We start from the raw sequence: 27756 nt of genomic DNA, 5'->3' as shown, positions 1-27756 counted from the left end.
TCAACAGTAAAATATTTAGATACATTTAAAGTTTCAAAATGACACAAATACAAGCAAATAATATACAGAATAAATACAGAAATTAGAAAATTGGAGACAAATCACTGGCATTTTTCACCAAACTCAGTTTGAGGGTCAAAGATGGAATTACTTTTGTAATGTAACACTTTCCTTTTTTGTGGTAGAAATGAAACAAAAAGACGACATGAAAACATGACAAACAGGTTTCTATTCTTGGCTTGAAACCGTCGGACTTGGCAACCCTGCCCCCGGTTGTTTGTTTGTGAGGGAAAGTGAAGAGAAGAGAGTAAACAGGCTGTTTTCCTGCTGCTGCTCGGATCGAAATGTCCCTGCGGTACCTCAGCAAGGTGGTTTTAGTGACCGGAGGCTCGAAAGGCATCGGCAGAGGCATCGTGAGGGTTTTTGGTGAGCTGCTCGTCATGCAGAGCCTCTGCAGTCTGACTGCTCTCTGAACGCTCTGCCTCGTTTCAGTGCAAAATGGGGCCAAAGTGGTGTTTTGTGCCAGAGGAGGTCAGTAAAAGTTGTAGTAATTCCCTCTAAATGCTCCTTTATCTGGAAAGAAAAAGTTTCACAAATGCATTTTGCGTGTGTTTGGATTCTGAATATGTGAACCTGTGTGTTGCAGCAGCTGCAGGTGAAGCTCTGGAGGCGGAGCTGAACCAGTCAGGACCAGGATCCTGTAAATTCATCTGCTGCGACGTTTCCAAGGAGGAAGACATCAAGGTCAAGGCACTGAGCATCAGCCACACAATTCACTCATTCAGGCTCTAAATTAGTGAATATTGCAGGTTTTAAATCCCTAAAAACCACAATAATTTTTAATATAATAATAATTTTAGAGGAGAAACATAATTGAATTGTATCATTTAGTCAAATTGACTCTTTGTGAATAAAGGTTTGAAACACCTGCATGCAGTGTGATGGTCTGAATGCAAGTGTGTGATGGTTTTAGTCAGAGGGTTATTTTTATGCCAGTTTTCTTGGAAAAAAATTCAACCAGGGTCATAAAAAGCTTCATAATCCCAAAAAATGAAGAAAAAAAACCTCAAACACAAGTTCATTATGTATTTCAGCAAATAGTAATAATAATAAAAAAATCAATTATAACTGAAGTGTTAATTTAAAGTGACATTTATTTAAACCATCCAGTGTACCAGTCCTGTCAGGTAAATAACAAAATACCTCCCTGGTCTTTTGAAATGAACCTTTGTTTTGGTTTGCATCCAGTGTACCATTCATTTACCATTCACAGCAGAGGTGTCAAACATAAGGCCCATGGGCCAAAAATGGCCAACAGAAAGCTCTAATCTGGCCAAACCACAAAGAAAATGGAAACAAAAAAATATCAAAGAAAACACAGATTTCTTTATTTTAAATGAAAATCCTCCAGAGTAGCGGATCACGTGTCGTCTGCAGAGGAAAGTTTAAATGTTGATTCATCTGTTTTATTGCTGCCGTCCTCCAGACCAAACAGGTCTGAAATGTTTTGACACCACTGATCTAAGTTTTCCCAGCAGCTTCTCTAGAGAAGGGTCCACAGGGTCCCGAACCGAGCCGGTTCTCCAGGACAGGAGCCCGAGAGGTGAAAGGTCAGAGGTGAAAGCGCTGCTCTCCGTCCCCAGAGGCTGGTGGCCACCGCCGTGCAGCTCCACGGACACATCGACTGCCTGGTCAACAACGCGGGCTGGCGTGAGTTCCCTCCACAGTAAAGGCCGGTTTGATCTGCGGGATGTTTGAGACGCCGGCGGCCGTCTGTCCTCAGATCCTCCGCACAAACCCACGGACCAGACCACGGCGCAGGAGTTCAGGGACCTCCTGGATCTCAACCTGGTCAGCTACTTCCTGGCCTCCAAGGTATCGTTCCGCTCTCGGATCAGGATCGGGTGTCAGATTGGTGCGGTTCTCCTCCCCTCTGTTCGGTTCTAGATGGAGTCTCTCCATCACGTTCTCCAGTCTCAGCCTCTCTCTCTCTCTCTCTCTCTCTCTCTCTCTCTCTCTCTCCCTCTCTCTCTCTCTCTCTCTCTCCAGTTGGCGTTGCCACACCTGCGGCGGCAGCGGGGAAACATCATCAACGTCTCCAGCCTGGTCGGCGTCATCGGGCAGAAGGACGCCGCGCCGTACGTGGCCACCAAGGTGGGTTTAGATCCGGCCACACACACCTCCTCGCTCCTGGGAGGGCAGGAGGAGGGCAGACTGGAGGAGTGTGTGTCTCCTGTCATGAGCTGTTCTCTCCACCAGGGGGCGATAACCTCCATGACAAAGGCCATGGCTGTGGACGAGAGCCGCTACCACGTGAGAGTCAACAGGTGTGTGTGTGTGCGTGTGCGTGTGCGTGTGCACGCGTCTAATAAGCTGCTCCTTCATAATCCAGATTATTTTAGAGTTCCTTACATTTTCAATTGCCTCCAGATGCAGGTCGTCATGTCATGATTTTTTAATCCCATTCGCCAGACGGCATTTATTTTGAAATCACTCTGACTCTGATGCTGTGGTTTCATTACAAAAACAACAGAGTTTCTGCCGTTTCCATGGAAACAGACACGTTTCCAAGGTGCTGGCATGCAAACACGAAATGCTTCTGAAAGGAAAAATGCTGAAACGACGTGTTTCCGCTGGAAGCTTGTTTAAAATCTTTAATTGTTCTCAGTGTTTGAAGATGTAAATTTCCATCTGCGCAATAAATGTATATGGTTATAAACATTAAAATTTGATTAATTTAAATCAAATAACTTTTTTAGCTCAATATTAGCAAAAATGGCACAAAATAATTTGCAGGATTTTTCTATTTGAGATACATTTTATAAACTACTGAGATCTATTTTTAATACCTTTATTTAAAGTACACAAAGTACTTCACAAGGTAAAACACGAAAGAGCAAAGCCATGTCACAAAAGATCAATATATGAATATGACTAAAATAAAAATGGTTTAAAAGAAATAGTATTTTATGTGTTCAAGTTCATTAATGTGCACTGTCCCATTCAAATAAACAAATAAAATAAATAAATGTGTCAAAGGAGGCTAATCCAGGTGAAGATGTGTAGCTGCTTTATTCCTGGTGAATATTAAATTCCATTAAAAGAGAAAAAGCTGCTTCACTGCTTGTTTTGATTTAATTCCAGAAACTTTGAACAGAGCTTCATCAGGTGAACCTGAAGCGCTTTAGGGTTTATATTCAGTCTGAAATGTGTGTTTTTTATGATTGCTGGACAGTTGAAGAACTGTCAGGATTTAGAATCAGTCTTCTTTGCACCTGTTCCCTATTCTCTGTTTCCTGTTCCCTGTTTCTTGTTTCCTGTTCCCTGTTCTCTGTTCCCTGTTTCTTGTTTCTTGTTTGCTGTTCCTTGTTACCCGTTCCCTGTTCTGTTTCCTGTTCCCTGTTTCTTGTTTCTTGTTTCCTGTTCCCTATTCTGTGTTCCCTGTTTCTTGTTTCCTGTTCCCTGTTTCTTGTTTCTTGTTTGCTGTTCCCTAGTCTCAGTTTCCTGTTTCCTGTTCCTTGTTTCTTGTTTGCTGATCCCTGTTTCCTGTTCCCTGTTTCTTGTTTCTTGTTCCCTGTTCCCCCTTCCCTGTTCTGTTTGCGGTTCCTTGTTCCCTGTTTCTTGTTTCCTGTTCCCTGTTTCTTGTTTCCTGTTCTCTGTTTCCTGTTCCCTGTTTCTTGTTTCTTGTTTGCTGTTCCCTGTTTCTTGTTTCCTGTTCCCTAGTCTCTGTTTCCTGTTTCCTGTTCCCTGTTTCTTGTTTGCTGTTCCCTAGTCTCTGTTTCCTGTTCCCTGTTTCTTGTTTGCTGTTCCCTGTTTCCTCTTCCCTGTTTTTTGTTTCTTGTTCCCCGTTCCCCCTTCCCTGTTCTGTTTCCTGTTCCTTGTTCCCTGTTTTTATGTTTCTTGTTTCCTGTTTCCTGTTCCCTGTTTCTTGTTTGCTGTTCCCTGTTTCCTGTTCCCGTTTCTTTTTTCTTGTTTACTGTTCCCTGTTCTCTTTCCTGTTCCCTGTGTCTTGTTTCCTGTTCCCTGTTTCTTGTTTCTTGTTACCCGTTCTGTTTCCTGTTTCTTGTTTCCTGTTCCCTGTTTCTTGTTTCTTGTTTGCTATTCCCTGTTTCTTGTTTATTGTTTGTTAAATGTTCCCTGTTGAGTGTTCTGTTTCCTTTTCCCTGTTTCTTGTTTGCTGTTCCCTGTTTCCTGTTCCCTATTTCTCGTTTGCTGTTCCCCGTTTCCTGTTCCCTGTTCCCCGTTCCCTGTTCTGTTTCCTGTTCCCTGTTTCTTGTTTCCTGTTCCCTATTCTGTGTTCCCTGTTTCTTGTTTCCTGTTCCCTGTTTCTTGTTTATTGTTCCCTGTTCAGCGTTACCTGTTCTGTTTCCTGTTCCCTGTTTCTTGTTTCGTGTTTGCTGTTCCCTGTTTCCTGTTCCCTGTTTCTTGTTTATTGTTCCCTGTTCCCTTGTTTCCTGCTTCATGCTTCCTGTTCCCTGTTTCTTGTTTCTTGTTTGCTGTTCCCTAGTCTCTGTTTCCTGTTCCTTGTTTCTTGTTTGCTGATCCCTGTTTCCTGTTTCCTGTTCCCTGTTTCTTGTTTCTTGTTCCCTGTTCCCCCTTCCCTGTTCTGTTTCCGGTTCCTTGTTTCCTGTTTCTTGTTTCTTGTTTCCTGTTCCCTGTTTCTTGTTTCCTGTTCTCTGTTTCCTGTTCCCTGTTTCTTGTTTCCTGTTCCCTGTTCTGTTTCCTGTTCCCTGTTTCTTGTTTGCTGTTCCCTGTTTCTTGTTTTCTGTTCCTTGTTCCCCGCTCCCTGTTCTGTTTCCTGTTCCCTGTTTCTTGTTTCTTGTTTCCTGTTCCCTGTTTCTTGTTTGCTGTTCCCTGTTTCCCGTTCCCTGTTTTTTGTTTCTTGTTCCCCGTTCCCCCTTCCCTGTTCTGTTTCCTGTTCCTTGTTCCGTTTTTATGTTTCTTGTTTCCTGTTTCCTGTTCCCTGTTTCTTGTTTGCTGTTCCCTGTTTCCTGTTCCCCATTTCTTTTTTCTTGTTTACTGTTCCCTGTTCTCTTTCCTGTTCCCTGTTTCTTGTTTCTTGTTCCCAGTTCTGTTTCCTGTTTCTTGTGTCCTGTTCCCTGGTTCTTGTTTCTTGTTTGCTATTTCCTGTTTCTTGTTTCTTGTTTGTTAAATGTTCCCTGTTGAGTGTTCTCTGTTTCCTGTTCCCTGTTTCTTGTTTGCTGTTCCCTGTTTCCTGTTCCCTATTTCTCGTTTGCTGTTCCCCGTTCCCCGTTCCCTGTTCTGTTTCCTGTTCCCTGTTTCTTGTTTACTGTTCCCTATTCTGTGTTCCCTGTTTCTTGTTTCCTGTTCCCTGTTTCTTGTTTATTGTTCCCTGTTCCCCCTTCCCTGTTCTGTTTCCTGTTTCCTGTTCCCTGTTTCTTGTTTCATGTTTTCTGTTCCCTGTTTCCTGTTCCCTGTTTCTTGTTTATTGTTCCCTGTTCCCTGTTTCCTGTTCCCTTGTTTCCTGCTTCATGCTTCCTGTTCCCTGTTGCAGCATCTCTCCGGGAAACGTTCTGACGCCGCTGTGGGAGGAGCTGGCCGGCCGAACGCCAGACGCCGCTCGAGCCATAGAAACGGGGGAAAACGCTCAGGTGAGCTCAAAGCGTCCCGGATCGCTTTCCTTCCTGCTGCAGCCAGGATTCCCCTGGGGGTCAGAGGTCAGAGGTCACACCCTGCTTACACGGCAGCGTTTCCAGTGAAAAGGCTTTGTTTTCACATTTTTCATCCAGAAAATTTCAGTGTTTGGGCAACGGGTCAAATCCATGATTAAAATATATATTTCTTAGCTGTAGGTGGCGCCGTGACAGCTGCATTCCAATTAAAATCCATTATTGTTTAACTAAAATCCTCTATATTTCTGTTTTAAATCAAAAAGCTATCTGTGGCTTTATTACTTTCTCCCATATTGAACTGCATTGTTTTATTTTTACATTTATTTGAAATATAAATGTTCAATTAATAATAGTATGTGAGAAATACACTTTGGTAAACATATTTAGATATTTATGTGAAATTTTACAATGCATTAATTTAAATCCAGACCTAACAGAGATAAATAGTATTTCAAATTCTCAGTATTGCTAGTTTGTTGAACTAAATCATGACAGTGATCTGAGTGTTTTATTTGCTTTGTTGAATCCAATTTAACAAAAGATATGAGGAGGATTCTTAAAAGCATCTCTGGGTAACACTGCAGCCTCTTTAGAGCTTCTGCTTTGACTTGAATACTCTCTGTAGTTCGATCAAGTCTCAATATTTCCTGGATTTATTGTGAATTATGCTTTTGTAAATAACAGTGACTGCAGCCTGAGAACATAGAATGATTAAAAATATAGAAATTCTCCATAAAATTAACAAGAAACCAGAATTTACCTAATATACTTTGTTTTTAACAGGAAGTGAAAAGAGTCCTTCAGAATGACATGAAAATACAAAATCACGTGAAAGAGATGCTGAAATTCAGAATTTATAGAGGAGTTTTGGAGTTCTTGTTGGAGTTTGGAAACATTTCAGAGTGGATCGGCTGCAGCAGCAGGACGGAGACGATCGCTGTGGATGTTTTCCATGACCGCCTGTTGTTGTTGTTGTGTTGAAACAGCTGATGGGTCGGATGGGGACGGAGGCCGAGTGCGGACTGGCTGCTCTGTATCTGGCTGCTGACGCCACGTTCTGCACCGGCGTCGACCTGCTGCTCAGCGGAGGAGCCGAGCTGGACTACGGCTTCAAGAATCAGATCCCATCCTGAACTCCTCATCCTCCTCTTGCTCCTCTTCCTCTTCCTCATTTCATTCACTAATTTTCACATGAGCCTCAAAGAATTAGTCTGAATCACTAAATAGAGTTCACCACTTACATATCCAGTTCTAAATCCCACAGGGGTCTAAAAGGTGTTAAAATACCCTGAAGAACATTCAAAGTGACAATCAGGTCCTGTTTACACGACGATGTTTTCAAGTGAAAACACCAAACTTTCACTGTGTTTTGGGTTAGGGTTAGGGGTTCCTAATCCACAACAGAAGAACTTGACGCTACTGAAAAGGCAACGTTTTGAAAAGGTTGCGACTGCGTTTCTGTGTAAACGTCATAAAACGCAACTTTTCTGAAACGCTGCTCCTGGAAATGCTCGCCACAGCTGCTCTGCGCATGCTGGTCACTACATACATACATATGTCCGTTTGCTAACATTGTTGAAGTTTAGAGTATTTTGTTCTCTGAGCACATAATTTAATCAGGTGATTAAAACATGCAAAACAACAAGAGTGATGACAAGGAGATGCTAACACTGCAATGAAGTGGTAGAAAATTCCCAGAACATAACACTACAGCAAGATTTCTGCACATTAAATCAACATTAAATCAACATAGAGCAAACATACATTAAACTAGTCCAAAAATGTTCATTTGGTCTTCAAAGTTAGAATCCAAATTGAAAGTTCTTTTTCACAGATCAATGTGGTATTTGTTTGTTTACCTGGTCTGTGAAAAATAACTTTCGATTTGGATTATACATTAAACTACCTTATAGCAAGAAAAAACTCACAATGTGAAAGTCGATCATAGAGACGCACAGTATAGTTATCTACAGTTACAGACAAAAATGACACAAAAAAGGCAAAAGAAACTATTCACTGCTCTCTTTTCATTAAAATACACCTGAGCTTTAATTTAGTCTGAAACATTTCGAATCATGCTTAACTTTCAAGAGTAACCTGTCTAGTTTGGTTAACGGATTTTAAAAGATCATCCCATATATTTTTGGTATCAGTGATTGTTGTCTAACCAGCTCTGCATCACGCCCCTCTCCTCGACCAATCAGCGTCTCCCATTCTTCTTTTCAGCCAATCAGATGCGGGGATTTCGTCCCGCCTTCAAATAAACGTAAATAAATACAAACTGACACTGTACCAACAGATTGACTTAAATAAATCATTTTTTTGTTCCTTTCTGTGTGAATCAATACTGTTGTGTCTCTACAAACAATTTGATAAAGAATATCAGCATCACCGAGTTTACAATTTTAAAACTAATAGCGAGCGCGCTGCAGCAGGTGGTTGTGAAATAACCCTGCAGGGTGTTTATTGTCTGCCGGCGGTGTTTTTTCGCCTGTTTGCTCTGCGTGGTTTCGACCCAGCAGTGTCCCGTTTCAAAGGCGGAACTCTTGACTTTGACTGCTTGTTTCCACACGGGCTTGATATTGTTTTAATCTCAGCGGAGATGGCAGCGCTCCGGACGGTGAGTCCATTATCTGTTTCTTATCAGTTTTATTGACATTTGTGGGTGAATGATTCACCCGAGCGACTGATAAGCGTATCGATAATGAGCCCGGAGGAGATAAGGAGCTCTTTAAAGGAGACTCTTCGCCCCCAGGCTGGAAACGATGCGGCGCGAGGACAACAACCGGACTCCATTCACAAACACGCACATTTTATTTTCTTCATCCTCCCAGAGGAATTCCACTCCCCCGAAAACTCAACTAAAACGTTCCTGTGAATCTGAAAGATAATCTTAACCATTCGGCGTAATATCAAGTGCAAAAAAAATCAAAGTCGGGACTTTTAAAAATGCAGTTTTACACGTTGTGCTTACCATCTCTCTCGGTCCAACTTATTTCTGTGAACGGTGGTTATCAAACACGCATTAACGTAGTTTTAAGACGTAAAACACTTGGTTTGTCCTACTGGGATGATCGTGTGTGCTTTTGTTGGATGCCACGTACTCCGGTACTCTGCAAATGGTCGGATTTGTCAGTGGAATTCGGCGTGAGCCTTCACTGTAAAATATTACATAATATCTTCAGTCTATGTTGTTTTTCTGTAGAAGGTCCAGAAATAACTTCCAGCCAATAGGCTTCCTTGGCACATCTACCGATTGCACTGCGCAAATAATCGATCCATCTATCAATCTATCTATTGATCCGATTAGAGGTAGATAGTCGCTGATGAATGCAAAAAGGGAGAGGGATGTATTTCTTTCTCCTTTCAAACGTTTGTTTTCAAATTTTGTTGTAGTCATTCATTCATTCATCCATTCATTCATTCTCACCATGTTTTGATGTAAAAACTAATCGGCTGACAGTGCTGATGCTCTGATTGATACTCACAAAGAGCTGATAGTAATTTTCATTTGATTGCAAATACTTGAAATCAAACCCAAACTTGCATCATCCATGAGAGTGGAGGAGTGGAGGGGGTGGAGGGACTCCCTCTGCAGAGACACTGCAGCCGAACTCCTGAATCATTCATCAGGTTTTGTTTTTGAGTCTTTCTTTCGGTGGCTTCAGGCCTGTCTGGTTGGATTGAGCGGCTGATGACGGTTTGACAGCCGGGATGCAGGCGGCTTGGCTCAATGGCAGCACGGCAGCTCCGTATCAGGGAGAGCGCTCATTCCCACCGGAGCTCAGCCTGTTCCACGAGCATGTGCACGCCAGTCTGAACTACAGTGGAAGTTAAAAGACAGATATTAGTTTACGGCAGTCGATGTTTGGAGGTTTTCTCTGCTTCAGTCCAGGAACTGCTGCTGTTTCTGCTGGATCGCTCCTTCAGGCATGCGGCGGCTGGTTTTCCCCGTCGGAGCCGTCTCAAGTCGTTTTATGTCTTTGTCTTACATTTCATCCTTTTGGCTTTAAATGTTTTTGTCAGGAAGTGCAGTCACACTCTGAAAAGCCAGGATCCAAAGTAAAACTTTGATTATTTGGCTTAATATGGGACTTGAAGTTGAGTTAATTACAGACAGACAGCAGCTCATCAGGGACTCGGAGAGTTCTGGAACAAAGAGAAAAGCCTGGAGACATGCAAGAAATAAGACACCAAGACTAACAAAACTAGAACTTTGAACTTTTCTGGATAACAATCAAGAGTCCAGCCGGAGTCTGTTGCTGATTCTTATGCATATTAATGTATTACTGGGGTTGAATAATAAAATCTACACAGATTTAAGATTTTATTGTTTAAGAGATAAGTGGAGTCGACACACAGTGTTGGCTGCGTTTCACACACTTTGTTCTCTCGTTCTGCTCCTTTGTTCTTCATGTTTTGTACCCGGCCGTCCTCACGTTAAGACCGTGCTCTCCCGCCTCTCTCACCTTGCATTCCTTCCCACACACACACACACACACACACACACACACACACACACACAGTCTATTTCCAGCTGCTTGCATGCGTCGCCACACAGGCAGAAGTGATTGGTGAAGACTCACACACACCCACACACACAATGTCACACTCGGTGACCCTGAGTTTCCATCACGGCGCTTGATAAGCTGCCACGGCGGCGAGCGGCGGTAAAGTGAGACCAGGGGCAGTTAATATTCACCGGTCCACTCCGAGCACGCCCGCCTCAGTCTGATTCCGCCGTTTATTGAAGTTATCACTGACTGATACTTTTCAAATCAAGCAGCTACATTTTATTTACTTCCTACTTTGAGCTCATTCAGTGAAGTTTCTGTTAGTCAGTGGAAGTTACAGTTAGGAGGAGGAGGATGCTCTAATCCGGATGTTAGAAGAGGAAAATGCTCTTTAACTAATCGTGTGGACTGGGGCTTTCCAGGCACTCCATGGACGGCTTCTTCAGACCCTCCCCTTGTCCCTGGGCTCTCTGCGGCTCGCCAGCAACTTCAAGGTAAACCAGGGAAACATTTCCAGACTGCGATCTGAGGCCTTCTGTTCTGGAACCTCGCCAGGAAGTGACTGTTAAGAAGTGAAGCTGTGCTAAAGTGTATTCCTCCCCCTCCCTCCCTCCCTCCCTCCCTCTCGCTCTCTGCCTCTTGTGATTATTTAATTCAGCCTAATTGTTTGTGACCTCTGACCTGTGAGGACCTGATTGTCCTGGTGCTGCATGATCGATCAGTAACCATGATGTGAAAACCGTTGCTGTACCTGCTGCGCGCTCTGCCTCTCTCTCTCTCTCTCTCTCTCTCTCTCTCTCTCTCTCTCTCTCTCTCTCTCTCTCTCTCTCTCTCTCTCTCTCTCTCTCTCTATCTGCAGGCCTCTGACCTGGTGATCGAGCGGAACCTGGCGGGTCGGCCCAGACCCGACCCCAGCAGCCTGGTGTTCGGGAAGCAGTTCTCCGACCACATGTTGACCATCAGCTGGTCGGAGCAGGACGGCTGGGAGGCTCCGCAGATCAAACCCTTCCAGAACCTGTCGCTGCACCCGGCCGCCTCCGCCCTGCACTACTCGGTGGAGGTGAGGGGGCGGGGCGGGGGCGGGGGCGGGGCTGAGCCTCCGCCCGTCGCTCTCAGGAACGGCGCCTGAGCTCCGTCTCTTCCTCTCCGCAGCTGTTTGAGGGCATGAAGGCGTTCCGGGGCGTCGACAACCACATCCGGCTGTTCAGGCCCATGCTGAACATGGAGAGGATGCACCGCAGCGCCGAGCGCAGCTGCCTGCCGGTGAGTTCCGCCCGCCGCGCCGCTGTTCGCATCAGCAGGAGACGCTTCAGTTCAGGGTTCTGCAGCCTTTATGACCAAAAGAGCCATTTTCTGACTTTCCACCAAGTCGAGCTGGTCTGGAGCCGCAAAACACCTTTAACCTTTAAAATGAGGAGAAAGCAGCTCAGGAAGTTTCCTATATATAGTTTTGATGCACAAACACAAACTCTATCTTGTTATGATCCTTTCATGAACTACAGTTCACAATAGTGAACATTTTGCTGGATTTAACCTTTTTGTTACCTGATTTTAACAGTTTTGCTCTCATTTGAAAGGTTTTTTTTTTTGCCAATAATTTTGAAATTTTTGCAGTTTAAACATTTTTACCTCTTGTTAAGCAGTTTGGTAAAGCAGTTTGCTTTGTCCAGCCATGTTTATTTTTTTATTTTCTTAAGAAATTCTCGAAATTCCGTTCTGTAATTTCCCCCCACCATTTCTTGTGGTTTTAGCAACTCTTCCCAGTTTTACTTGTGACTTTTTTGAATCCCTGTTGAGCCAAGAGTGACTGATCAGTTTGGAAAGTACTGTGGTGTGTCACTATCATAAAAAGAGGTTAAATGTTTATTATAATGCATGAACTGAAGCAGCCGGCAGCTCCATGACCAGTGTGTCATACTGTGTGACCCCCCCCCCCCCCCCCCCAAACCCCGAACCGCGGAGCAGCTGTTTGATAAAAGCGAGCTGCTGGAGTGCATCAGGAAGCTGGTGGAGGTGGACCAGGAGTGGGTGCCGTACTCGCAGGACGCCAGCCTCTACATCAGACCCACCTTCATCGGAACGGAGGTGAGCCCCGCCCACTCGGCGAGCCCCGCCCACTCGGCGAGCCCCGCCCACTCGGCGATCAGATCACTGACGTGCCCTCGGCGCCCAGCCGTCTCTGGGCGTGTCCCGCTCAGGAAAGGCCATGATCTTCGTCATCGTGGGCCCGGTGGGGCCGTACTTCGCCACGGGCTCCTTCAACCCCGTGTCGCTGCTGGCCGACCCCTCCTTCGTCCGGGCCTGGAAGGGCGGCGTTGGCGCCTACAAGATGGGAGGGTGAGTCTCAGAGAGCCAGACCTTCAGGCCGGAGCTGGAGGGATTTCTTTGCTTTCTGATACCTGGACCTGTACTGTTCTGCTGGCAGTTTGCACATCAGGTTTAGACAGATGCTCCTTTGGGTTTTCCCACATTCTCTTCTGTCTTTAAACGCCTCGTCATGAGTGCTGCTCACCCTGCGTTCAAATAAACCCTGGAAATGTCAAAACGCAGCAGAAAGACATTTAAAACTATTTCAAGTGAGACAAACTCTTGAGATTCAGTTTGACACAGAATGCGCTCACATGTCCCAGCTGCCCTGAACTACACACCCGCTCAGCTCTTACGCAACGCCGCCTAAACCAGATTCAGCCGACTGGCCAAACCTCAGACGACACACCTCAGACGTGAGAACGAACCCAACCAGGTCGGCGTCCTCAAGCCGCTTCTTCCTCGGGCGTTTCCTGGAAACACGGCTCACAGAACAATCGATGCACGGTTCTCCTCATTCCAGGAAGTTTGAAAACTCATTGCTTTCTGTGATTTGCTGACAGTAACTTATTGTTGGGCTCTTTTGTAATCGCCTGCAGACCGTTTCTCACCTGACACACCTTCACACAACCAAAGAAAACAGAGTCGGTCAGAGTCGGTTAATGGCCTTCATGACACACGAGACACGAGATTCTGCTCCAATTAAAACAGGTTATTTAACTTTAATGTTAAAATTCAGTCAACAACGTTCTAATTTACTATTTAAAAGTTAAAAAAACAATAATGTTAACATTTTTAAATAGAAATAACATTCAAATATTAAGTTTTTCAAGTCAAAACTTTTTAAACCCAAAAACATTAAAATTAAGTCAAAAACATTCAAATATACTATTTTTAAATTAAAAAAAAAACTTTAAATTTTTACTTCTTAAAAGTGAAAAACAAAAACAAGTCAAGCACAATAAAATTAGAACTCCTTAAAAGTCAGGAACATCAGAATTTGCTCTTATTGAAGTGAAAACCATAAAAAGATTTTCTAATTAAAGTGTCGGAGTAGAAATGACAGGAGTGTTACTGAAAGTAAGTTATTGGAAAGTTTAAATGTAGAAATGATTGTGGAATAGTCATAAACCTCTTTTCCTTTTTCAGCAGTAACTTTAACTTGAGATCCCTGAGTTAGTTGTGAGTCTTTTATTCTGAAATTATTACTGACCTCAGAGCTGTTTGTTTCTGCTTTCTGGTACTTTTTAAAGTTTCCAAATATCAAAGAGTTTTGAAATACAAATCCCTCGATTGATTTCTCAACTCAGAAGTTTTCTAATGTGTAAAAATTCTTTGAAACCAGCAGAATTTGTGTCGTACCCCCCCCCCCCCCCCCCCAGGAACTACGGGCCGACCATCGCCGTGCAGAACGAGGCGGTGAAGCGCGGCTGCCAGCAGGTCCTGTGGCTGTACGGCCCCGACGAGGAGATCACCGAGGTCGGCACCATGAACCTCTTCATCTACTGGAACAACGAGAAGGGAGGTCAGAACCCTCAACCCGCCCCCACCACCTCTGCCGCAGACCGTTTTCTCTCTGGAGGTGCTGCTGTGGTCAAACAGTGACCTCTAGTGGTCATCCAGCGGAATAACAGCTGCTGTTTATTACAAGTTGCAAATGACTGTTTTTATTTTGAAAATCCAGTATAAATGTTTCGGGAGAAGGGGAGGGTGATGCTATTACACAGGGGTTATTGATTCTGTGCTGTTTGTACAGAGAAAGAGTTGGTGACTCCTCCTCTGGACGGCCTCATTCTCCCCGGAGTCACCAGACAGTCCCTCCTGGACCTGGCCAGAGGCTGGGTGAGTCCTTCACCCTGCACTTCATCTCACTTCAAAGGCTTTTGTTCTTTGTGCCTGCCTCTGGCAAGGCGCACAGATTACTGTCCACAAAAAGAAGAAATGAAAAGTACTCGCTTCTGGGTGAAAAAGTTTGCCAGATCACACATTTTTACACTCGCTGTGGCTGCATGGATGATCCAACAGACATAAAAATTTCAGGATAAATCCATGAAAGGCTTCTGACGCTCAGTGAAAAAAGATTTTCCAATTTCACCACCCAGTTCTCGAGGAACGACATTTCTTCAACCATACAAACTGGATGAAAAACTGCTGATTCACTGTCATGTCTGCTGGTTGCAGCTGGTCTCCATGGCAACAGACACACCTGCTGGTTGCAGCTGGTCTCCATGGCAACAGACACAGCTGCAGACTCTTACATGGCTGATCTCAGCTCAGAGCTCACAGTGAATGTGGAGGAGTTGTATACACACACACACACACACACACACACACACACACACACACACACACACACACACACACACACACACAGAAGTTGGCAGCAGCTGGCAGGCATAAAGAAAAAAAGTTCCTCTGGTATTTTCTAGTGCAGGTTTACTATCCTGAAAATCACTGTTTTGAATATTTAAAGGGGCTGTATCCTGCTTCTTTAGCTAGTCCAAACCCTAGAAATGGCTCTAACATGGTAATAGTTTATTTTTGGCGCTAAGGAAAAGTCATTTTGTGTGAAATAAAAGATTTTTGGGGGCTAATTCTGAAACCCGGAAGAGAAAAAGCTCTGTTTCACTGAAAATCCCGCCTCTCCCCCTGTGGACTTTGACTGACAGCTACTTCAGCCAATCAGCGCTTCAAAACAAACACGCTAGCTAGCTTTAGCTCTTTAGCTCTAGCTTCTCTACACACAAAGACACGCGAAAACGTCTTTTCCTGTTAGAAACTCACCAAGCGCAGACCCTTCAGACTCTTCAGACTCTTGCTCCTGCTTGATTGTTGTTCACAGACGATGGTTAAAGTTTATCTCCGTAATCAGAGAGAGTTAATCTTCACCTTGTGACGTGAATGTGGGAAGCAGAGTGTTTTCTCGGTGCGGGAGGGGCTGCCTCTCTGAGCAGCAGAAACACAGGAAAGCTCAAACACACAGGCATGAAGGAAAAAAACGCTTTGAGGGTGTTTTAGGTGAGTACATAACTATATAACAAGGTTAAAACATACAAAAAGTGAATTTTGCATGATACAGCCCCTTTAAAGGAATCGCTGTTAAAGTCAGGAAAAGACAAGATTACATTTAGATTTTATGTCGACGTTAGAATCCACTATTAAAGTCAGAACCTCTTAAAATGTAGGTTGTTATTGAAGTTAGAATCAAAATTCACTGTTTTAAAAGTTGTAAACACTACAATTGATAACTATTATTAATTAATTGATATTATTACATTGCTATTGATAATGTAAATTTAACTTGTTAAAGAGAAAACCAATCAAATATTACATTTTTTACTGCAAGAACATTAAATTTCTAACTTTTCAAAGTGAAAAAAAAATCAACTTTACAGTTATTAAAGTCAGAAATAATATAATATTAACTGGTTATGTCAAAACATTACAGTTTAGATGTTTTAAAAATAAAAAAACATTACAAATGTATGATTAATAAAATCAGTAATATTAATATTTTAACTCCCTAAAATCCAGAACTTTAAAATGTATTATTAAATGGAAATTGTTCCCATAATATTAGAGTGTGGTGAGAAACCTGGTCGACCCGGTGCTCTTCTCTCGTCCTTGCTTGGCCCTGCTCCGCACGGTTCGGCCCTGCTGCATTTTTGTGATTGTTGACAAATGTGTCATTATAATACACTTAATACACCGGGAGGGAATCGGTTTGTGTAGAGCAGGGCCGAGCGGGGCTACCCGGCCTCAGCGCTGCCCCCTGCTGTTCAGCAGCAGCAGTGGCTCAGCGTTTCCTCCACCCTCCGCTCTGTTCAGGGTGAGTTCAAGGTGACGGAGCGGACCTTGTCCATGTCGGACCTGCTCTCCGCGCTGGACGCCGGACGGGTTCACGAGGTGTTTGGAGCCGGGACGGCGTGCGTGGTGTGTCCGGTGGGGAGCCTGCAGTACCAAGGAAAGGTGGGGTCTCACACACACACACACACACACACACACACACCTTTATGCACACACACACACCTTTATGTCTCATGACGCAGCCATGAGAACTGTAAGGAAACAGCCTTTATCTCCCTCTCAGATGTACCAGATCCCCACCATGCAGAACGGTCCGGAACTCGCCAAGAGGTTCTATAAAGAGCTGACTGACATCCAGGTGAGAGCGGCTCGGGTGGTCCTGCGTCCCGGAGCGGCGTTGGCCGGATTCTGACTCCGCCTCTCCTTCCCTCCTCAGTACGGACGCAAAAAGAGCGACTGGGCGCCGCTGGTCGCCTGAGCCCCACACTTTGCACTCGCCGGTGGTATCAAGAGTCAGTCTCCTTATTCCAGCAGCAGCTCCTCCTCCTCCTCCTCCTCCTCTCTTTCTTCTTCCTTCTGCAGGAAATGGGCTTCCCGGCTTTATGAATGTAGCGGCGTAGTAACGGCTAACTTTCTGACTGGAGGAAACCGAGCGGCGATCAGAGGACGAGGACGGCGAGATTTAACGATCCGCTTCTTCTTCCTCCTCACGTTCAGCAGCACAAAGTGTGGAAGCAGGCACAAGCTGGTGTAGTTTAGCCACAACCCCGACGTGTTTCCTCTGTTCCCTGTGTTCTGTACATATTGATGGGACTGTAACTGTTACCGTGTGTGTGTTGGTGTGTGTGTGTGTTTGGTTTTTTCGTGGGGCCACGTCACTTTGACACCAGAGTTTGCACTGAGCTTCTTTCCAGAGACAGACACATAAACGTTTCTGTCTCGCTGTTTGGTTACGACTGCACAAAGATTTTAAAAGATTTTAAGGAAGAGAAAAGGTCAAAGGTCGAACCTGGGCACGCACAAACGGCGGGACGCCGGAGCCTCTGTGCCGCTCGCTTCTCCCGTGGGAAACTGGGCGGTGCTGTTACTGTTAGCTGAGTGTGTTGGGTGTGGGAGTGTGTTTCTGACTGAGTCCAGACAGGACAGAGGCCGGGCTGAAACCGTGAAAAGACTCCGCCCGAGAGAGAACGATCATTTTTAGAATAACGTCACTTTTTACTTGGTTGAATCCAACTAAAATCTCTACAAATCAAAGGTTTATTTGATCGATTTTAAATTTAGATTCACAGTATATCTTCATAATCAGTGTGTTTTGGGGTAAGAACTGAATAAATGGAAATTCGTAGCTATTCCACAAGCAGCCACCAGGGGGCGAGCAAGTAGCCACTTGGCATCAACAGATTCTGGTTGGTTTAGCAGATAAAGCTGGACTTTGTTCAGTCTTTTCAAGCTTAATTCTTCTCTTTTTAATGTTTTTATGCTGGTTTTAACTCATTCCCACCCGGACATGAATTCCTCCGGAGGTCTTTTCACTGCTTCAGAGTGAGCTCTCTGTCCTCGCCCGGGTTCCTCTCTTCTCGAAGTGCCTGACCTCCGTCTGTCGGCTCCCCCTCCTCTCTGGCTGTGTCATTAGAAAGTTTTATCTCAGCGTTCTGTCACTTTTACTCGGCTGTTCTATTTTTACAATAAACCTGATTTGAGTCCACTTGAAGCCTCTCCTCTTTTAATCAGACGGTTGTTTTAAATGTTTTTCAGCAAAACCAGTCACATTAATAATGTGTGTAGTAAAGGTGTATTTACACATTCAGGACTGTCGGTTCTTACTGAACGGCTGATCATCTCATTGTTTTAAGTCCATTAACTCTTTTCATAGCCTCGTGAACCAGACCCACCCACTCCTCATCCACATTTGGATTTGGAGTTGGGCTTAGTTGAGCCCATCTCCAAAATCCAAACGCATGAGAAGTGGGCGGGGCTGGTTTACGGGGCAAATTTTTTCAAGGCATTTCTGAAATCTTTCACTCTTTGGGTTTCATTACAGGATCATTAAGATCGTCACTCAGTTGTTGGTAAACTGTAGACACGTTCATGTTCATGCGAGGACTTCTGAGTATCTCTGTGCAGAAAGACAACTTATCAGGCACTGGGACAACGGGAGGAAGGAACACCGGATCCACATCAGTCCATCCGGCCCAGACCAGCTCCAAGAATATAGTAACATCATTTATTAGTGGGAAAACTTATTTTTTGAATAAATTTCAACTGCAACAATGGTAAGGCTATAGTAAGAGCATTTAATAAGTGAAAAATCCCCCAAAAATTATTCGTTTTGATTTTAAAAAAATTGGCAAGTCTATGGTAAGACCATTTATTAGTGATTTTTTTTTTCTAATTTTGCTTTTAAAATGGCAAGAACATAGTAAGACCATTTGTTAGTGGAAAATCTTTTTGTAATGAATTTTACTGAAACTATGTTAAAAGAATACTCCGAAGATTTTGGACCCACGCCCTATCCCGATCATTTACAGAGTGAGATAAGTTCATAAATACCTTTTTGGTGTCAGTTCGTCCAGTGCCTGGCTAACAGGCGTTAGCATCGTAGTTAGCTTAGCTCAACTACGGCAGGTGAAGAGGAGACAGAGCCAGACATTATTTTAACGGATTGAAAAAACCCCCACATCTTTTAAAATGCTTTATAACCATTCGGATTTACTTCACGTTCCAATACGCCGTCCCCTGGACTACTGGAAGGAGGATTTTGTCCACTTTCTCAGTCTGGCTCTGTCTCCTCTTCACCTGCCGTAGTTGAGCTAAGCTAACTACGATGCTAACAGCTGTTAGCCAGGCACTGGACGAATGGACACAAAAAAGGTATTTATGAGCTTATCTCACTCTGTAAATGATCGGGATAGGGCGTGGGTCCAAAATCTTCGGAGTATTCCTTTAAGCCCATTTAATTGTGAAAAAACATTCTTTTTTTATCAATTTCAACTTAAACGGTGGTAAGGTTATAGTTAGATCATTTATAAGTGAAAATTGGTAAAACAAAAAAAATCTCAATTTCGTTTTTTAAAAAGAGATAAGGTAAGACCATTTATTAGTGAAATAATTTCTTAGTGAAAATAAAAAAAAGTTTTCTCTATTTCAACTTTAAGCAAGTGGCAAGGCGATAGTAAGACAATTTATTAGTGAAAATCTGAAAAAAAAAAATTTCCCAATTTCGACTTCAAAAAAGTGACAACGCTATAGTGAGACCATTTATTAGTAAACGTTGGAGAAAAGAATTTGGCAATTTCGACTTCAAAATAGTGGTAAGGCTATAAGACCATTTATTCGTGAAAATCCGAAAAAATATTTTTTAAAAATAAATTGAATTTAAATCTTGAAAAAAAATTATCTCTTTATCTTTATTTTATCTTTATATTTATTTATTATCTCTCTTTCAACTTTAAAAAAGTGGTAAGGCTATAGTAAGAACATTTATTAGTGAAAATTGGAAAAATTTTGGTAACACTTTACTTGAAGCCCCCCTGCATAACACATTATAAGTACATTCATAAAGCATTATAATGCCATTATAACATGTGTAGCTATAGTTATAAACATTCATAGATGATCACAATGCCAGGACCTAACCCTAACCCTAACCCTAACCCTAACCCTAACCCTAACCTTAATCCTATGCTGTATACTGCTGTATAGTGAGTTATAAAGCATTGTGATCATGTATTAGTGTTTATAACTACTTATAATGTGTTATAAAGAGGGGCTTCAAGTAAAGTGTTACCAAAATTTTTTTTTTACCAATTTCAACTTCAAAAAGGTTATAAGGATATATAGTGAGAGCATCTATTTGTGAAAATTTGACAAAAAATGTTTGCGGCAATTTCGACTTCAAAAAGCAGTAACGCTACTAAGACCATTAATTAGTGAAGATTGAAGAAAGAATTTACTTAAATTTCAACTTCAAAAAAGTGGTAAGACCATCTATTAGTGAAAATTGGAAAAAAAAAAATCTCAATTTCGACGCCAAAATAGTGGCAAGGCTATAGTAAGGTACCGTTAGATACAGTCGTGATCACCTCCACACAGCCTCGGCTCTGGAACCTAAACTCTCGAGAAGGGCTGGACTTCCCACTTCTCTGGCGTCGCCCGCGGTGAGAGACGGCGAGGTGGTGAGGGTCTGCTTATGGCCCCACAGCTTCGGCTTACGGGCCGAGCAGCAGTGCAGATAGAAAACTGACATTTTCTACTAAAGTGATCCGTTTTCTTAAAAAAAGAAAAGAAAATTCCAACTTGAAGGAATACTTTTATTTTTAAATTACTTAATGCAGGTATTACAGAAGGAAAGATTTCTTAAGTCAAAGTTACATGATCCGGATATTAAAGACCCCAGGAAAAAAAAAAAAAAATTCTTTCTTTCCAATAAATAATTCATCTCTGCCTTCGTGACTCGCGACTAAATGTTTCTCTGAGTGCTTTCAGGTCAAATTAAGTCATTTTTTTCTACTTGTGTCAATGATCTAATGACTTGTCCTGCATTGTGGGTGTGGCCTATTTAATTGTGCAACCAATCAAAATGCTTGAATTATTTTGAAAGGCCCACCTCGTTCTTGCCAGATTTATTTTGGCAATTAAGAAAACTGCTTTTAACTCCCGCACAAAGTAACTTTCGTTACTGTTACACGTTACTAAATATTTTCAAATTACTTCATAACTACAAAGTACATTCAGCAGGTTTTTCTCCTCCAGCGTTGATCACAGTGTGACAGGCTGCACAAGACGTCAATCAAATCTGGACTCCGCCCCCTCTGCTTTGAAACAATCCCATGCATTTTGAATAAGACTGATTTCTGAGGTAGTATTTTAGACTCAAATCTTTGAAAAAAAAAGTTTCAAGCATTTTTTTAGAGCTATGATTGTGATTATCATTAAAATATTTGGTAAAAACATCTGATTTCATCACGTTTTGAGACGGTGAGTTGAAACTAGCGGGAATAAAACACAAAAAGGCTTAAAATATTTCGTAAATAATATGGAAGAGGTACTATTTTGTGAATGAAGAATCGAAGATTTCCTTCACTGGAAAAACTATGTGATGTGAAGAAAATGCCACCATCGTCAATGAAGTCAGCCCGTCTTTCTGCCCTGATGGACCGAGCAGGTGTGGGCTGGACTCGGCGGCGTTGGGAGGATCTACTGCTCCTGCTCGCCGCCGGAGGAGAACAGTGCGTAGCTGCTGTGGCCCTGAGGGTTGTACAGGAACGCTTCGATCTCGCCGCCGCCGTTGCCGTTTTTCTGGAAGTGGATCTCCAGCAGGTCTTGCAGGTTCTCCCGCTCCATGATGGCGGGAATTCCCGTCAGCAGCACGGTGCGAGGACACGGTGCCATCTTGGTCTGAGGAAGCAGAAGGCCGTTTCAGATGCGTCGTCGAACGCAGCGTGGAAGAAGACGGGGTAGAAACTCACCTTCAAGCTGGTGATAGTTCCGTTGAGGAAAGGCGTGACTCTCACTTTGTGCCTCTTCTGCAGCAGCGTGACGTCGTGGTACTCTGTTTCTGTCAAATTTTTAGCAACTGAGAGGAGAGAGAGCTTCAGAAAAAAAAAACTTTTTCACCACACTGATTTTTAAAATCTTCTGTCTTCCTAACAGTCAAAATGGATTTTTGTTTCTATTATCACGTCACTCAGTCACTCTTCTCTATCCAAGAGAAAAACTGGATTCATAAGCTCGGCCCCTCCAACGTGACCAACAGCAGACTCCTGTCATGCCATGCGATTGGCAACAGAAAATACCAAACTACTCTGGACATACCAATCCAAGCTGAATATGCCAGTCTAACATGAACACAGCAATTCCATCTGAATATCCTTTCATCCATCTATCCATTTTCATTCTCTTATCCAGGACCGGGTCGTGGGGGCAGCAGTCTAACAACGGATGCCCAGACTTCCTGTCCTGAGACACAGTTTCCAGCTCTTCCTGGAGGATCCCGAGGCGTTCCCAGGCCAGCCCAGAGACATAGTCTCTCCATTGTGTCCTAGGTCTTGCCCGGGTCCTCCTCCTGGTGGGACGTGCCCGGAACTCCTCCCCAGGGAGGCGGCCAGGAGGCGTCCTAACCAGATGCCCGAGCCTCCTCAGCTGGCTCCTCTGGATGTGAAGGAGTAGCGGCTCTACTCTGAGCTCCTCCCTGGTGACTGAGCTCCTCACCCTATCTCTAAGGGAGCCCAGCCACCCTACAGAGGAAGGTAATTTCAGCGGCTTGTGTCCCAAATCTTGTCCTTTCGGTCATGACCCAAAGCCTCTGCTTCCTCCACGGAAGACGTGATGACGGGATTGAGGAGGTCTTCGACGTATTCCGTTCACTGTCCCGTCAGCTGCTTCGAGAGTCCTACGAGCCAACAAGGCTCGATAGGACTCCTTCTTCAGCTTGACGGCAGCCCTTACTTCCAGTGTCCACCACCGGGTTCGGGGGTTGCCGCCACGACAGGCACCGGAGACCTTACGACCACAGCTCCGGGCAGCTGCTTCGACAGTGGAGTTGGAGAACATGGTCCACTCGGCCTCAATGTCCCCAGCCTCCCTTGGGATCTGGAAGAAACTCTACTGGAGGTAGGCACTGAAAACCCTGCTGACAGAGGGTTCCCAACAGACCACAATATGTTTGGTTCTGTCAAGTGGTTTGCTCTTCCGCCATCGAATCCAACTCACCACCAGGTGGTGATCGGTCGACAGCTCCACTCCTCTCTTCACCCGACTGTCCAAAACACGAGCTCAGAGGTGTCCTAGGGTGTCTTAGAAACAAGTGTACTTGTGGACCCCTCTGTGGTTGAACGTGGTGTCCGTTATGGACAAGCTGTAGCTAGAACAGAAGTCCAATAACAGAACACCACTCGGGTTCAGATAAGGGAGGAAGTGCATCCTGATCACACCCCTCCAGGTCTCACTGTCACTGCCCACGTGGGCATTGAGGTCCCCCAGTAGAACCATGGAGTCCCCAGTTGGAGCACTGTCCAGCACCCCTCCCAGGGACTCCAAGAAGGCAGGGTACTCTGCACTGCTGTTTTGCCTGAAAGCCCAAACACCAGTGAGGTACCTGTCCCCGACCTGAAGGCGCAGAGACGCGACCCTCTGGTTCACTGGGGTGAACTCCAACACATGGCAGCTGAGCTGTAGGGCTGTAAGAAAAACCCACACCAGCCCGCCGCCTCTCACTGCGGGCAACGCCAGAGAAGTGGAGAGTCCAGGCTCTGTGTGGAGGTGAGCCCGACTATATCTAGCCGCTACCTCTCAACCTCCCTCACAAGCTCAGGCCCCTTGCCCCAACAAGATGACATTCCATCTCCAAAGAGCCAGCCTCTGCATTCGGGGATCGGCTTGCTGGGCAACCTGCTGCCGGCTGCCATCTGATCCATACTTCACCCAATCCATATGGTTCCCTCGGTGGGTGGTGAGTCCACCAGAGGACAGGCTCATGTTGTCCATGTCGGCCATTCAGAATGAGCCCGGCCGGGCCCCGTGGGCAAAGGCCTGGCCACCAGGCGCTCGCATGCACGCCCCAACCCCAGGCCTGGCTCAAGGCTGGGGCCCCAGATGCACCAAACCGGGCAGCGTCTCAAACCTTGACTTTGTTCTTTCATTAAGGGTTTTGACCTGATCTTTGTCTGGCCTGTCACCCAGGACCTGTTTGTCATAGGAGACCCTACCAGGGGCATGAAGCCTCAGAAAACATGGCTCCTGGGATCATGCCGGTGTTTAAACTCCCCCACCATGATAAGGTGGCAGTTCAGAGGGGTGTTAAATCCGAATATACCGATCCAATCTGAGAGAACCAGCTGGGGTCCTAAACGAGGCTTTATACTGTCCACACGCAAACACTCATGCCATCTTTATTTTGTGTAATAAAAATGAGCTCATGTCAAACCTCAGACATATCACACTTCTCCAGGAAACCCTGAACCTTTGTGTCCACGCTTGTGCGAAGTCCAACACTCACCGTCTTCTTCCACGAACGTGACAACCACGGTCCCGGAGTCCGGCAGCATCTCGCATTCCTCCACCTCCCCGCCTTTGTTCCTGGACTTGGAGAAGTGGATCTCCAGCTTGTTGAGCAGGGTCTCTGTGTCCATGGTAGGCAGGTCGGAGATGAGGATCCGGCGAGGACAGACGTCGGTGTCGATCTGCGGGACACAGAGGACGGAGGTGAGGGACGGAAGACCCTCTGAGTGGCTTCGGTTGGTCCAGATGTTTCACCTCCACCAGCCGGGGCAGCATCAGAACCACGGGACGAGCCTCCAGCATGATCCTGCAGTCGTCCCCCAGGTCCACGTTGTGGTGCTTCAGGGCCAAAATCTTCTTCGCTACTGAAGATCCAAAAGATCGAGAACATTTTCAAGATTAACAAAGTGAAACAGCAGAGATTAAAAACCCCGCTTCGCCTGGTGTGTGTCACTGCCTTCAAATCAACGTTTATTAAAGAAATCCAATTAGCGTCTAACATCAGCTAACATCCAGGTAATAGAGCATCTTCCTCCCTAGACGTGTGTTTATCTCGTCGCTCCAGGATTTGTTGAAGGAATCGGTTTAAAAGCTGCGGCTGCCGGAACTGACCGGCCTCCTCCTCGAAGGTGACGAGCGCCGTGCCGCCCTCCATCGGGTACACCACCTGCGACCTCATCTCAAACGCCTCCATGTTGCTGGCGCTGCCCGTCTTCCCCTTGAAGACCAGCTTCCTCTCGGGCACAGCGGCAAACACCTGAAACACGGGACGGCTGAGATCAGCGTCACGCTGAAAGGAGACCATTCTCCTGTCGGATTACAGCGGTTTTCATTTTCGTGGTGAAGTGACAGCGGGTTACAGCTCGTCGCGGGACTCGGCTGCGTCTCCGTCCAATCTGCTGCATAGCGGCAGCGAGAGAAGACGCCACAGACCGACTCACGACCATTTTCAGTTCGACTGAGTGTCAGATGGGAGCAGGGCCTTGTGGCCAAAACATGTGGCGCATTTCTGAAAATGAAAAACCCGACGAACCTGAAAGTCAGAATATTTTTAACATCCTGCTGGAGGCAAAAACTAAAAAGTGAAACTAAGGCTGATAAAAACTGAAGAATATGTGGAAAATATGAACTAAACCAATAAATAGGAATAACGAACAGAACGTAGCAGGTCACGTACGTTGGTCTGCTGCTTGAGCTGCTCGTTTCGATCCTCCTCCTTCTTCAGCGCCGCCTCCGCCTTCTGGATCTCCTTCATCAGCTCCATCTCGTCCTGCTTCAGAGCGTCCAGCTTCGCCTGCACACACGGGTTCAGTCCTGAAACCCCGCCACCGTCTGGAGGTCTGTCCGGACGGCCCAGCTTTCACACGCACACGCACACGTGCACACACACACGCACCAGCTGGTCGTTGAGCTCCCTGCTGTGCGCCTCCTCGTCCTCCTCCATGGCCAGCAGCAGCTTGTCGCGCCGCTGCTTGAACTGCTCGGCGAGCTGCCGCCGCTCGTCTCTGCAGTCGCTCAGCTCCTTCTGCTCCTCCGTCAGCTGATCGTACTTCTTCTGCTGGGCGGAGTCACACGTGTTAGAGGGCGGAGTCACGTCCAGTGTGAGGCTTTTTCAGTCATTTTGAGCCATTTCAGAGGCTTTAGAATAAAATAACCTCCCTAGAAATGAATGTAATACACTTTTTGCTTCTTTTAAAATGTTATTATTAACAATATTTCTTGAGATAAGTCCTGAATTTAGCTGTTGACGCTTCTTCTGAGTTATTGTACAGAAATGTCAGTGAACTTGTTTTACGAACACTCTTAACAACACAAATCTAGAGTTTCGTTTCATCCTTTTCAAACACTCTTTGATGTAATGTGTTTTCTTTCTCGCAAATTGACAATCAGTTCTTTAAAAAAAGAATAAATCCTGCTTGCAGATGGGTTTTTACTTACTGAAGAGGAAGAAATAAAGACAGATTAAAACAGAAGTTCAACTTTATTCGGTGTTATTCACCGAAGTCGAAGCTTCATTTGTTTTCCAGAGTTGAGTTTATTTTCGACAGAAAGTGCAGGAAACAGGAAGAGATGAAAGAGGTAACATGAATCTTTTGTTTTTTTAAAGGAATATATGAAATACTGAGTCGTGAACCATATGACTGTCAGAAACTGAGATGGAGAGACTGTGACCTGGGCAGACTGGGTTTAATCTACGTCTCATAATCTGTGCAAAATAAGTGAAATAAAATAATCTCACATGATGAAAAACACTTTGGACCTGGAAAAGGTTAAAATCTGATTTAATTTGAAAACCAGTGGAGCTGAATAAGATGTGTGTGAAAGAATTGACAGAAATGAGAAATAAAACCCTCTTCAGACAGTTTTGAGAGATAAATGTTACAATATGTGTGAAAAAGAGTTTTAGAGCTTTTCCCACTGACTTGATGCTTTCTTGGTTTTAAAGAAATGAGCTTTTAAGCCCTGTTGGATTGAACATTTCTACTTGTTTGATTTTATGCTTAAAATCTTTGTTTCTGACCAGAAGCAGAAAATGTAGAAGAAGTGTGTAAATCATGTCAAATGTTTTTAACGGACCTTAAACTTGCTGATTGAATCCTGGATTTGGGACAAAGATTCTCCATTTGGTTCAGTCACCAGAGAAAAATCCTGAATCACAAAAAGGATTTCTAAAATCATTACAGTTATAAAACACATTCTTCTTTTTCTTTTTTCCTTCGAACATGCGCAGAATCAAATAAACAATTCACAACAATCCAACAGAAGATTCTCTCAGCAAACAAGCTGATTCATGTTAAAGCTAACCATCTGTTGAAAATATATAAACACATATATTTAAAAAAGAAAACCTAATTGTTTAACACAGAAAAAATACAAGTTTTTCATCTATAATCTACAAAAAAAATTAATAATTATTACATTTTAAGATATTTAGAATAAAAATAGATTTATAATAATAATGAAAACACTTCTCACCTCATCTGACGACATAATGAAAGTAATCTGAAACAGAATACAGATTATTATTAGTATTTACGGGTGTTGTCAACCACAAAACACATATCAAAGATATTTATGAAGAAAAAGGTGTTAAAAAAAATAACCACGGTGGACAAATTGTATATCATGAACTTCAATCTAGGCCTTCCACAAACACCTACTCTGTCAGCGACTCATAAAATCATCTTTAACTCAACAGAGCTCTGCGCAAACAAACACTCTGCCTTTACGGAGCTCCTATAATCCAGTTTCCGAGTCTTTTCTAAAAGTTAAGACGTTTATTTCAGTTTAATTTCAGCCTTCGTTAAAACACTCACCTCCTGTCGTCGACCTCAACTTTGTTCTTTCGCTTTCATTTCCGAGCAATATCAGCAGACCGTGAACGCCTCATCCAGCAGGAGGCGCGCTAAGCACGCGCAGGACGCATTCAGGTGTCGTCAGAAAATAAACATGTTTGGTATCCGCGGAGGCAATGAGACCATGAACGCATCACCGTG

The 27756-nt window shown here is 44.3% G+C and overlaps 3 protein-coding genes across 3 annotated transcripts; 2 read left to right on the top strand and 1 right to left on the bottom strand.

Annotated features, from left to right (window-relative positions):
• Positions 1-257: 257 nt before the first annotated feature.
• On the top strand, positions 258-7962 carry hsd17b14 (hydroxysteroid (17-beta) dehydrogenase 14). Its single transcript, XM_030089616.1, has 9 exons — positions 258-426; positions 493-531; positions 647-744; positions 1644-1710; positions 1784-1875; positions 2050-2154; positions 2260-2327; positions 5516-5612; positions 6620-7962. Exons 1-9 carry the CDS (start codon positions 345-347, stop codon positions 6764-6766), a joined length of 795 nt encoding a protein of 264 aa, XP_029945476.1. The 5' UTR covers positions 258-344; the 3' UTR covers positions 6767-7962.
• A 93-nt stretch (positions 7963-8055) lies between these two features.
• On the top strand, positions 8056-17966 carry bcat2 (branched chain amino-acid transaminase 2, mitochondrial). Its single transcript, XM_030089594.1, has 11 exons — positions 8056-8253; positions 10570-10641; positions 11007-11207; positions 11300-11410; positions 12113-12232; positions 12321-12484; positions 13837-13979; positions 14211-14296; positions 16283-16423; positions 16545-16619; positions 16698-17966. Exons 1-11 carry the CDS (start codon positions 8236-8238, stop codon positions 16737-16739), a joined length of 1173 nt encoding a protein of 390 aa, XP_029945454.1. The 5' UTR covers positions 8056-8235; the 3' UTR covers positions 16740-17966.
• Positions 17967-20557: 2591 nt separating this feature from the next.
• On the bottom strand, positions 20558-27631 carry ifi35 (interferon-induced protein 35). The gene is made up of 10 exons (XM_030089595.1): positions 27577-27631; positions 27236-27262; positions 26837-26908; positions 25656-25814; positions 25437-25553; positions 24872-25016; positions 24515-24624; positions 24258-24441; positions 21730-21836; positions 20558-21658 (listed from the first exon to the last, which is right to left on the bottom strand). The coding sequence occupies exons 2-10, from the start codon at positions 27248-27250 to the stop codon at positions 21458-21460; spliced, it is 1110 nt and encodes a 369-aa protein (XP_029945455.1). The 5' UTR covers positions 27251-27262; positions 27577-27631; the 3' UTR covers positions 20558-21457.
• Positions 27632-27756: the final 125 nt, after the last annotated feature.

This window comes from Salarias fasciatus, chromosome 4 (assembly GCF_902148845.1).
Source record: "Salarias fasciatus chromosome 4, fSalaFa1.1, whole genome shotgun sequence".
Taxonomy (NCBI): domain Eukaryota; kingdom Metazoa; phylum Chordata; class Actinopteri; order Blenniiformes; family Blenniidae; genus Salarias; species Salarias fasciatus.
The sequence above is the reverse complement of the archived record's forward strand: the minus strand, read 5'-3'. Positions and strand labels throughout refer to the sequence as shown.